This window comes from Zosterops lateralis (assembly GCF_965231275.1).
Source record: "Zosterops lateralis genome assembly, chromosome: 3".
In the NCBI taxonomy this organism is placed as follows: Eukaryota; Metazoa; Chordata; class Aves; order Passeriformes; family Zosteropidae; genus Zosterops; species Zosterops lateralis.
Genome location: NC_139764.1, coordinates 87,966,277 through 87,979,493, shown reverse-complemented (window position 1 = coordinate 87,979,493; position 13,217 = coordinate 87,966,277). Strand labels below are relative to the sequence as shown.

The window sequence follows — 13,217 nt, the reverse complement described above, 5'->3', positions numbered from 1 at the left end:
CTCCATCCCATCCAGGCATCTAAAGCAACAAGTGTTGACTATTCCTGTCTAAACTACACAACAAGCAACTCTAAATACGGAAATTACTTGGTAAAGCAATCTCCATTTTCTAAGCATTCTGGAATAAACATGACAAAAATGGCCACATGGCATCTTGGAGAGTACTGAAACTGCAGCAGCTGAAAAGCCAACAGCTTCTGTATTTTGGGTATAATGAAACAAAGTGCCACCACATGTTAATAGCATTCAATAAGAGAGACACAAATACTGAAGATAAAACATGAAGGCCAAGAACTTGATAGACACTGGGCAAAACCCTTGGTAGAAAATAAAATTTTTGTCCCAGTTCCCAAAACTGGAATTTGTAAAAAAAAATATGCTAAAAGGCATGACCATGACTGCAGATTATGAAACATCCATTAAAATTTATCAAACTAATATTCATATTGAAGAAATCACTAAGACTTTTAGCACATGTCAAAAAAAAAAATCAAACAGAAGGAAAACACTCATCATTGTGATAAGAAAAATCATGTCTCTGGAATGCTGTGGGCAAAATTTTTATTATGTTGGTTGGGAAGGTGGGAAAGGGGCAAGAGAAATCAAACCATAAAGCTGTAAGACTTTGTGGTTGTTATTTTTTTCCTAGATGAGTGTTTTCTCCCTTTCCTAAAATAACCTATTGAGAAAATGCTATGTATAATACTATCCTGCCTATCAATTTTATTAGTTTATTAATCTGCTATATATAAAATGTTCTGTAGTAGTCCACAGTTCAGTGGTTTTTTGGTATACATCCAAGTATGACTTAATATGGATTTCATATAGTCAGTATCCCCAACTTAAAAAATCTGAAAGAACAGTATTAAAATAAAAGTAGGCCATAAAATTGTTCTAGAGTTTGATTCTGATCCTCTGATTAGAGAACAGTATAAATCATGAACAAAATGTCAACGAAAATTCACACTGCCAGAAACTAATGCAGGAAACTATCCCACAGGATATTAACTTAAGTAAGGAAAGTGACCAAATTTATTTTTAAAAAGTGACCGAACACCCCAAAATCTGACTGGAAGTGCCAGATGTACTCAGTACTTCATTCAAGTCAAACTGGTGAAGTCCATCCTTAAGCCTCAGCTCTGGTTTTCATCCAGCTGTATGCTGGGCCAAGCCTACAACACAGCAATGCTTCTCTCCAGGAAGAATTCTGGTTTTTCTTGAGAAACTGAAGCATGGGAGAGGGAAGAGAGCAGCACTATACTCCAAGAAGTGGGCTGCCCTGTACAAGCAGGGGAAATCAGGCTCACCCTGGACTACACCTGCCTCAGAAACAAGAGGCAAGCAGCAAATATCTAAACGACAACGCAAATAACTGGAAGACAAACATTTCACCTCAAATTTCAGTTAGGTTACAATTTTCATGCCTGTGACAGCTACAATAGAGTCTGCTGCAGGGGTAATAACCTTATCATATCTTGTATGGCATTGTATCTTTTTCTAATTTGCACTTCACTTTTTCATTTTAAACCAGTGTATGGACCTGAATTACCCTTTACCGAGTAACATCACAAGTGCTAAAGCTGCCCAGAAGAGCCTTCCAATAAATAAATTGCAACATAGCCTTCCAGTGTCTTACAGAATGTGTATATATATATATTTAAATCACATATTTATTAGGATGGAAAATTTAATTCAAACTTAAATGACCAAATTTGAGTCATTCCAATTGTTGTCTTTTACCATAAAAGCCAGCAAAACACAAAATCCAACATTATAGCAAAACAATTTTACCTCAGAATTGTTAGTCAAAACTACTCTTTAAATCTACTACTTCATGCAGTCTTTTTTGCTATTTTTTTCTTCAAAAGTTGTTTTTTATCTTCTCCAAACATTTTGGTTCAGTTTATGGATACCACAGCAGTGAGTTTACAAAACACAGGATAGTTGGCTGCAAATTGGTGCTCACATCACTATGAGTGCTGCTGCTCTTTAATCTCCAGCACACTCCACTACTGAACACTTTCTCAATATAATCCTGGCACATCTGAACTATCTTCTGTGCAATTCCATAAGGCTGAATAAAGTGTCCACCATAATCATCTTATCTGTGCCCTGAGAACTTAGTGAGCTGTAGCTGATATAAATAAAAGTCCAAGTTTAGAGCTCCTAACACTAGTACACTCTATTCCAAAGTTTGAAGACTATTATGAGAAGAAAGAATGCAACTCCTTATCTAAAATTTCAATCTGTTCAGTCTTATAATCCTATCTTTTAAAGTAAAAAACTATAAGTAAACTATTAACTGGCTAACCACAGTTCCAAAAGGATTGTAAATATTACTATCATGGAAGATTTCAGTTGCTGTTCAGTACAAAACTGGGAGAATCACTGTAACATAGACTGTTGTGTTTATTTACTGGATAATTCAACAATATATATGGATGGCAGACACCTACAGAGTCCCTCTGAACACATGAAATACAATAGTATCAAACCTATGTAATTCTTAGCAGAAGCTTTTCAGAAAGAGTTGAATTTCACTTTATTTTTTCTTAAATAAAACTAACAGCATTTTCAAATGCTTATTATACTACTTTTATCTACCCATTTTAGTTGAATAAAACTTAAATAAAAGCTTCCAGAAGCCCTCACTTAATATTCAACATTTTGTGCTTTCATGAGTTGCTTAGAACTAAAGTAGCTGAATATTTTTCACCTGTTAAATTTCTATTTTCTTCACTTATTTAATTTTCTTCTCTATATCCATGTCTCTATTGCTAATTAATTTTCCACTTCCCCTACAATCTTCCCATTATCTTGTCCTCCTTTTTATATCTTTCCTCCATTTTCTCTTCCCTTTTCCCCATTCTTCCTTCTCTCTAATTCCTTTTTCACCATTAAAAAAAACCAAACCCAACCTTTAAATAAAGGCTGCGAGAAGGGACAGAGTTGAAATTTCAAGAATCAGAAAGTTGCAGGCAAAAATTCATAGCAGCTTCTAATTATTTTCTATTTTTCTCCAAATCAGGAGATCTTAAGTGTCTGGATGGATGCAGAATCACATTGGGTTCCTAATTTGTGTCAAAACTAAGCTGCTCCTTTTCCACTTTATATTGAAAACATCTCCCACTTCCACCACAAGACGCGCTTGGACAGCTTACAGTACAAACATTCCTTTAAAAAGGCACTGTATCAAAATATTTCTAGCAAGAACTTAGTCCTCTCTTCTCCCTTGCATCTGACATATCATTCCAGATTATTCATACACTTTGGAGCAGCAAGAGACCTTTCACGCTGAACAGATGGTTTGTGTGTTCTAACAAGCTGGTACTGCATGAACATCTTTTTGTCATGCACAACTCAACATAAACTACTGTATATCCAGGTTGCCTCACAGTTTAGTCTTCAGAAAAAGAGGAGTAACAAAATAGGTAACATGAATACCTGTTTTCCCACATTCACTGCTGACCTTAGATCCCTTTGACACTGATGAGTAAAACCTTTCTTTACAGACTTATGCACAGCCTGATCTGTTGGTGTTTACACTAAACTCTTTGCAGCACGTAGAGAACAAACCAACCACTCCTGCAACAGCAGCAACAGCATCTGGACAACTCCTAACAAATCAAACAGAATCAGGGCATTCTGCAATATTGTATTTACAAAGACAGAATGATATTTTAAATAGTAATGTAGGATCAGGAAAAGGAGTCCATGCAATACAAGAACTGGGTGTGGTGGATTATCCACCAATGGCTTTTGAGTATAGTAATAAAACTGATATAAATTCATTTATTTACCTGGATCTGCAAGTATGAGGAGGATGTTATTTCAAATTTTACAATGGGATAAATCCTACTATTTTGCATACAAGTATTAGTGAAATAATTGCAAATATGTACTTGTGCAAAAGCTGAAGCTATTAGATACCTCTACAGCCCTATGGAGACACCAGGATAATAAGCATCATTGACCAAAACTAACTCTCCACTTTCTTGCTGAACAGCTATCTGAAGACAGGAAGGAGAAAAGTCTCCTGGAATTTATTTCATCAGTCCTTAATTTGCCCTTCAAAACAACAAAACGAGAGACAGAAAGTCACTTAAATTTGGTGCTGCTCCTTTCAGGAGAACTGGAGAAAAATCAAGTTAAAATGGAAAGTCAGGGAACCAGCTCCATACCAGCAAATCAGTGTAGTCCTACGTATTTAAGAAGAACAATGTCTCACTCTTTCCTCAGCTAGAGCTCACACTCTGACCTCAGAGCAACCCCTGACAACACCAAAATGTTCTTTCCACAATCTCAAAAAAGACAAAATGCAACAAACAAGTTTGCTCAGAAATATTTAGAAAAATCAGCAATATGAGCCTACACTAGCAGAAACACAGAGACAAAAATTTACACTGTGAAAGGTAAGTGAGCTCAATTTTTCAATACCAAAAAGCCATTTTAAAACATATGCACACAATCCCTGATTTGATGGCAAGTTCTCTAACTTCAAGCATTTGAAAGAGAGCTTTGAAACATGCAGTTAAATCCCAGGAAACATTAAACTAGGGGATTTGTTTTCTTTCTCCAGTGCTCAAACCTCTTAGGAAAACTGTTTTTCCTTGATTTGCAGTGCTTCTCTTTGGAAGTTAACTGATTATGAGCCAGGGGCTTTGATCCCTACTTTTGCTTTTGCTGAAGACACATCTGCCTTTACCAGTTAGCAAAGCTAAAATGCTTCTACTATTAAACAAACAGACATATTTTTTCCAGATCCAAAGCAGAGCAAAAAGGAGGAATGCAGATTTTGATAAATCTTTGACTAGCACATACTAGAGACTAGCACATAGTATTTTTTTTTAATAGTTACATTGATTGCCAGAATTCAAAGTACTTTATAAATCAAGAGCTTTGACTTTTTTTTTTTTGCATCTGGCAGTATAACCCTTACAACAAGAGACAGATACTAAAATACCTGATGAGTGCTTCAGCAGGTGAAGAGAAATTCCAAAACAGCAATGACTAACCCTGTGTCTTTCAGCCTTTGCATCATGCTAACCCAAGAACACTAAACAGGAATGCTCAATGCAAGCAGAGCATTTGAAGTTTTTAAGATGTCTTTGGTTATATCATATGCAGCCATATATGACCATCAAAATTTGTACCATCTTAATTAAGTGTGGATAATCTTCAATATTACCATATTAGCATTATTAGAAGTTCCATTTGATAATTTTTTCAGTATTCAAACTAAAAATTCCCTTTCAACAGCAAAGGTTGTGAAATCAGGAACAGGCACCATTTCAGGAGGGTTTTTTTGGGGGGTGGGGTGGGGGAATTGGAGGTTTTTAATCTGCTGAAAGTCTTAAATAATTCTTCTAGGTTTTATTAGTTTCAGCCTTTTTTAGGATAAGGAAATAGCTGTACTCATTTCCAGCAGGATTCTAATTAAAATATGACAGGATTTACAGGGGACTGTAATAACCAGGGTTATTTTTGCCTGCAAATTTTAAAAAGAAAAATTTTGTTCTAAAATTAATAAGAAAACTACACATTTTTTTTTTATTAAGCTCTTTTCATGTCAAGATCTCAAAGATTAGAATGAAATTCAGCATCAGTCTACATCTTACAAATGGGAGTTTTAGAATGTATTCATTGAAGGTATGTAGTACAAGCCAAAACTCCATGTACTATGCACATCAGAACTTTACACAAGTATTAAAGTTTTCCATTTTTCTGGTCAGACTGCACAACCTTGTTTTTTTATACAGTCAAAGATTAAACTGCAGCATCAGTAAAGTTCTGTACTTTACACACTTGATTTTAAAAGCTGTCTGCTTCCTTGCTTATTCTGATATAGTGCCCTGATACCCATCAAAGGACAGAAAAATGCAAGGTAGAGAAAAGATGAATGCACACCTTCTTCACAATGCCTAGCAGGATACACCTGCAAAACAGATTTTTTTTTTTCCTACTGTGTATGCTTCCTAACACCTCAAATCCTGATGAAAACACTCTTCCTATTATTTATTTTCAAAATATTTTAAAGAAAATTGTATATTCCAAGGTCAGCTCTAACAACACTGAATTTTCCTCCACATTCAGCAGTTTGTTGGAGAAAAGAGATTTAACTGAAGCAGTAAAAACCAGTTTATTTTTCAAAAGGCACTCTAACCCTGAACTGAGGCGCCAGGTAACTGCAGTGAACCTGCCAAGTCAGAAAACAACGATTTTATATAAGCAGCATGTGTAGCCTACAGTGCAGCTACAAGGCACAGAAAGGTGTAACATATTCCCATTTTAATAAAGCTTGCAGAGGAACTACCAAACAGCAGCAACATTTATGCCTCCTAAAGTAAGGCCCAAGACTTCTCATACTTTGAGCTTGAAACCTTGTCCTTGTGTCATGGAGGAACTGTTTCACTCTCATGGCACTGCTTTGGTGGCCTTTATTGGAAGACTCATGCACAGGTCCCTGCTGATCATACCAGATTTTATAGACTATTAAATAGCCCAGTATGCTTCAGCAGATCTCGTTGTCAGTATATATTGTCTGCATATTGCCTAAATGAGAAAAGTAAACATCCAATGAAGAAGACTTTGATATATCTGTTGGACCTGACTAGCACTTTCCCAGAAGGAACCAGGATATAAATGAATCACTATTTTGGCATGTGGAGCCCAATCATGCCACCTCCTGGTTAGGAATGGCCACTCTATTCTACACATTACACAGGTGTTCAATGCTTAGGAAGTTAACAGTTGACTGGAATTTTCTACTCAACTGTCCAGGTATTCGGCCTATTTCTGTAGGTACTAACTACAAATATTAACAATTTGCCAAATTCTTGAATTTTAAAATGCCTACTTAGAGGTAAAGAGGAAGAGAGATGGACTGTTACAGCAATAGCACTCTGAATGTATTCATAAAGCAGACTAAATATGACATACATTTATTAGAAGAATTCCCAGGACAAGTAAAAATATTCTTCTCCTTCAAGAAAAACATTCGTGTTGCCAAAAAAACAGCACTCTGTTGATGAGGCTCTGGGCATCCAGATAAACCTCAGCAAATGCCTTTGACCTTCCCTGAAACAAACAGTTGGTACTACATTCTGCTATTTCCACTGAATTGCACCTTTAGCAGCTCCACCGATTCAAACAGCACTATTTAAAGAACATAGCACCTTTTATTTTAAACCAGGGTATCAGAATCTAACCTTCAATTACTGCACTCATATTTTTGCCTCTTTGCGAAACAATTTACTGTGTTTCAAAGTACAAGTTTTCTAAGATCACTGATCAAATGGTCATAAACTGCTTCAGATTATTATTTTAATTTTTTTTTAAATCACATCTATAATTTCCTTTTTCTCTCTCTCTGTAAAAGACAGCAAGCCTGTCTTTTATGACTAAAAAACTGGGGTCAATATAAACATAACATCTGCTTTATTATATTCATTCAAAACATTTTATAATATTTTGTTTTCCATAAATCTGGTTTTCACTTGGGATTCATCTGCGTCATTCGCCTTCTGCAAGGCAAAAGCATGTCCAATTGGCCACACTGGTCAATAGATCATACTTGTATTACAAGGACTGCCTGATAGCCCACTAATGCCAACAGAAGAATTCCCATTAACTTTAGTCAGCTTTGAACCAAGTCCGTAATGCCTAGCACATCACTACTTTATAGAAATTGTAAGTATCTTGTATTCATCCAGAGTTTGCAGTTTTTATTGAAAAGGCTCCAAACGATCAATACAAATCCAGTTTCTAATGAAACCAAGGTACCTGAAATACACGCTCTGAATATTAGCATGTTTCCTGAGTCAATCTACCGGGAATTTACAGTGCATTTCTTGAGACAGCAAAGCAAACAATGATTAATACCAACTATTTTGTGAATACAGATTTCTTCTCACCTGATGTAAACATCAAGAATAAAAGAAACAATAAGCAGAATAGTGTCCGCTCACAGATTAATATTAATGTATGTGTTTATTTTAACATTTTACATTAATCTTATTTTAGTTTTCAAGCATATTTTCACAAGTAGTTTTCAATGAAAAAATTATAAAAAATAAAAAGTATCAGAGGCCTAGTTTTAGCAGGTCATAGGCTTCATCGACAGCCTTTCACATCTGGGGTTAAGGATATGATTGTCATATTCTATATTTATTCCTAAGACAAATAATTTTCATATAACAACCTCATTATTATCCCAGGTGTTCAACAGAAACGTGCACCCATAAACTAAAGCTGCATTCCTATATATGAAAAGAAAATCCATCTCCAATAGTCCAAAGAAACCCCAAACCCACATACAACTGTATATTAGTTGAAATCCTGAATATAAGACAGAATAAACTTGCATTATGTCAACAGTTTTCTACTATCTAGAAACACTACTGCAGGCTTGTATGAAAGATCCTATTAATGCTCACTAAGTGCAAAGGCTAATCTTTTGAATAATCATGTCCCATCCTACAAGAAGCCTATATGGGGATGATAGCTGAGCTATATGAATCTAATTTACACAACTTGGAGGTTTAACGAACTCTGCTACGCCACATGGAATGATCTAGTGACTTAACTCAAGATTAAAGTTAAAGGCCTGATTCTCATTGCCTTCAGAATGCCAGCTGAAATTCTGAGGTCAATTGCACTGTCATTATAGAGAGAGAAATTAGCTACCTCATTACCCTAGTAATGCTGATATTTCCATGGGGAGAGATGCTCTTACTTTGGCCAGCTCTTTCCAATAGGTCTTTTTCCTTTATGTTCATATTACAAAACACAAAGCTGGCTTTAAGAATACACTAGGCAAGATATTCCAATGCCTCACATATATAAATAAATAAACACACACAGAGATATATGCACACACATAGATAATTTGCTTGACCCCAAGAAGTACATAGACAATTAGCTGACACTTTAGCCTATTAAATGGATTAGTGATATAAAAACAGTTTTGAACTACCAAACAGTTCCAGCTAGTTATATCTTTCTATGTCATCCACACCTTCACAGCTAAAGTGACACACATGTTTTTACATTCATAATCACGGACATCTTCCACAAAGCAATAAATATTTACAAACACACAAAAGTAACACATATAAGGGGCTGGTAGCTTCCATGGCAGGAGCAACACTGGAACAGAGAGGCTCCCAGTTCTCCGTGGAGCTCCAGAGTGTGTTCAGTACAAGCACGTGCTGGGTACATAAGGTACTATGCAAGAACATGCTCCCCACTTTTGACAATTTTTATCTAACCATATATCACCTGAATCCATACATTTATCAGGACATTTCCTGACTAAAAGCAGAACAATCTTACCTGAGAAAATAGCTACTGGTAACCAGTATACAATAAAATAGTTTGAAACTATTCATGAAACAGGCACACTCTTCCAACTCTTATAACAGCCTAGAACATAAAATCGTTCACTTGATATAGAAAACCACTTTCCAATAGATGGAGATTAATTTATTCTTTAGATTTCAACTACCTATTACAATTAAAAGGTATTTAATTTTCATTACAGAATGGATTATATTCTCAGAATAAGTATGTTCACTGCATTTTGCAAAAGTCTGAAAAAACTTAGGCTGAGGTAAATATCACCAGCCACTCATAAGTTCTTCCAGAAAATGATTTATCAATGACTTTTCCATTTCTAATAGTGCAACACTCATGTAGTCTACAACAGTCAACATTCTACTTCTACATGAAACAAGTTATAACCCATGGGGAAATCAAGTATCTTCTGATTAAGGCACTCAATTAGCCATTTAGAGACTAGGTTCATTGTCAGAATCCACAAGAGATTCCCTCAGTGGTTTTTAAAGAAATTGGGTTTTGTCTCCAGACCTTGTATTTAAATAGCACTAGTACCTTTTTCCTCACCGTTCTTTATGTTGTTTGGTAAGTAGGCAAATACTCTGCCAAAGGAAATGTCCCTTTTCTGGGGATTTCACCAGACCCAGCTAAGGACTAAAGTAAGTGACTTCTAGTCATCCCTTAATGGTGAGGGACAAATAGCTACTGATTCAAGTACACATCTGACACAGGTCAACCTGAAGGACACAGACCTGCATATTGAAAATGTAAGTAATTTCTTGGTTTTAATATTGGTTAAGAACACCAAAATACACAACAACAAAAAAAAAAAACATGTAATGGAATCAAACAGAATCAAACAAACAAAAATTATTGGGAGAAAATGGGCAGTCTTATCTTTACAAGTAAAGCCACTGTTGCAAATTAGAAGCATTTTTCTGGAATACTTATCACTTGTGTGCCCTTCTGCAGTTTCTCACAGCAACACAACTGTTCCCAACCTCTGGTTTTAGCAGCCAGTATGAAACAACACAGCACTTTCAAGTCAGAGTGAATGCTTGACTTATGCAATTTATACAAAATGTACTGGCAATCGAAAATGCTTAGGACACCATAAAAAGAACACCTGGCTGGCATCATTATGGATGTAGCTGATTGCACATTACAATTCTAAACAGAACAGAAATCCAGAGTCTGGAAACAATGGATATAACCAAGAAATTATTCACTACTACAGAGATCCTTCCACCAGGATCCCATTTTCTTCTTCTTCTTCCCCCCCCCAAAAAAAAAAAAAAAACAAACAAACAAACAAACAAACAAACAAAAAAGAAAAAAAAAAAAAAAAAAAAAAAAAAACAACCTATAAATTTCCTTTCTATTTATATCCAGCAGCAACCAGTGCAATAATTTTAATTTTCTTAAGTAGTAACATTCTTACCTTGGTTAAGTGTTTTAACAGTCATCATATTTTAGACCCTAAACCAAATCTCTAGAAAGCTTGACAGATGGTGTTTTGAAGGCTAATGCCAGGTACCTGGTGTGAATCTGTCATTCTCTCAGACAACTCACCTTCATCTTTCAAAAAATACAGTGAAATAATACATAGTCCTATTTATGCTAAGAAGGAAAAAACTGTCCATTTATTCAACCTCACAGTAGCTCAAAATGCAATTTCTGCACGAACTTGATGCCTAGAAAAACCAATTCTGTTTTCCTTTTTTTTTTTTACTCTTCTTTGCCTACTTTCGGTTTTGTCCTTCCTGCCTTTTCCTCCTTTCCCAGACACACACACACACTCTCAGCGGACACTTCCCCCCTCTGGGAAAAGATCGAACTGCAAGGTTCAAAAAAAAATATTCCTCTAAGAAATAAGGACTTTGTTTATGGTATGATTATTAGAAAAACAACTGTAAAAAAGCAGCATGGCTGCCTCTTTAGCAGCAAGGCAGCTCTGACAAAAGAGTACTAAATGGATCTGTATTCATACTGAAATTCAGTAGGAATTTCAAAGCTATCAAACAGAAGCACTCCTACAAAACCTGGACTTGGTATCTTCATTCACAATCAATAGAACATACATTAAGGAAAGACAATATAAAAACTGCTGACAGAGGAAAAACACTTACTGCTTAGCACGGTAAATCTGAATTAGTTATGATTCTCTTTAAGCCATAAACAGAACTTGGGAAATTATTTGCCAACTCTGCATGTGAGTTTATTTGAACGTGTGACTCTCAAGGGCCTGACCATACATTTCTTTGCTTTAGTCTCGTTTAAGAGCTTGATAGGCTGTCTCGATTTATGCACCATCCTTTACTACTTCTTTTCAACATTAGGTTCCAAGTTTAACAAGGTTTTTTAAAAAGACTACTAAAAATCTAAGAAGAAAAACATGTATAAGAGGAACATAATGGATTACACTTCGGCAAAAGTTGAAACTCCGTACCACGAGGTCTTCACTCAACCGCTCTATTGAACAGTTATTAAACGAGACTAAACGATAAACTTCCGACAGAACCTCCAGCCGAGGGCCAACTAAACCTCCCCGCCAACTAAAGCAAGGAAAGCAGGGCAAATTACACTGAGTAACAAAATGTTTTAACGAGTGTATTCCGATCCCCGCACAAAAGCAAGAGGAAATCATCACGTCCTGGACGAGACTGTCATGAAATTGATAAGCCACATCCCATCAATGTCTGACACCGCGCACTCGACTAAAACAGCGCTGCATTAACAGCGTAATCGTATTACCACATAAACCTTATTACTTCAGCGTGGAAAATAAGATACAAGGAGTGTAAGGAGACGCCAGCATCTGTCTTTGTGTAGCGAGCCGGGCGGCGGGGGAGCGCTCCCGGCAGGGGCGGCCGGCGGCGGGGCGGGCACGGGGAGCGGGGCACGGGCTGCGGCCCCCGGGGGGGCTCTCCTGCGGGCCCTGGGCCGGCTCCGGACCCCGAGCCCCCGACCGCCGCCGCCCCGAGCCCCCGGGCTTCGCCACGGGCCGCTCCCGCCCGCCCGCCCTCCCGGAGATCCGATTTCGCTCCGGGTGAACCGGCCGGGGCCATCGGGAGCCGGCCCCCAGGAGCGCCCCGGACGGGGGAGCGCGGAGCGGAGCCTCACCGTCTTCCAGGAGGCGCATGGCGTGAACAAAGCAGGGATCCAGGCTGTCCTTCTCGGCCATCAGCTCGGGCAGGTACTTGTCCTGCTCCATGGCGGCCCGCGGGGTGTGGGGTGCGGGGTGCGGGGTGTGGGGCTCGCCGGGGCCGCCCCGCGGTGCCGCCGCCCCTCCCGCGGCGCGCGCTGCCCCGGCCCCGCCTCCGCCTTCCCTCGCGCCACGCGGGGGCGGGCACGTGCGCGGGTCGCCGCGCGCCGCTGCTCGCGCGCCTTCGCCCCCGCGCCGCCTCCTCCCGCCACTGAGCGGCCCCCGGACACCCGCGGCCTTAAGTGGGGAGGCGGAGCCAGCCGGGCCACGCCCCCGCCGCTCCCATTGGTGGGTACGCCCCGCCGGGGGGACACTCGCCACGCCATTGGCTGTCGCCAGGCGGGGCCCAAGGGTGCTGGGGCCAGAGTGGGGGGGCGTGCGGGAACGGGCGTGCGTGTGTGTGTCTGTGTCTGTGTGTCTGTGTGTCTGTGTCTGTGTCTATCTGTGTGTCTGTGTCTGTGTGTCTCTGTGTCTGTGTCTCTGTGTCTCTGTCTCTGTATGTCTCTGTGTGTCTGTGTGCGTGTGCATGTATGTGTCTGTGTGTGTGTGTGTGTCCGTCTCTGTCAGTGTCGTGGTTTGGAGCTGGTATTCCCTAATTTACTGCTCCCATTAAAACTACGCTGCCACTCGTTCCCTCCACCCTATTTTCCCTTCCCTGTGGCACGCTAGAGAGGAG

The 13,217-nt window shown here is 38.8% G+C and overlaps 1 protein-coding gene across 1 annotated transcript in view; it reads right to left on the bottom strand.

Annotated features, from left to right (window-relative positions):
- Positions 1-12,624, bottom strand: part of KHDRBS2 (KH RNA binding domain containing, signal transduction associated 2) — a 313,940-nt gene extending 301,316 nt beyond the window's left edge. The window contains exon 1 of the mRNA XM_083857382.1: positions 12,460-12,624. Within this exon, the coding sequence (XP_083713508.1) occupies positions 12,460-12,550 (91 nt within the window). The 5' untranslated portion in view covers positions 12,551-12,624. The remainder of the gene's footprint in view (positions 1-12,459) is intronic.
- Between the last annotated feature and the right edge of the window lie 593 nt (positions 12,625-13,217).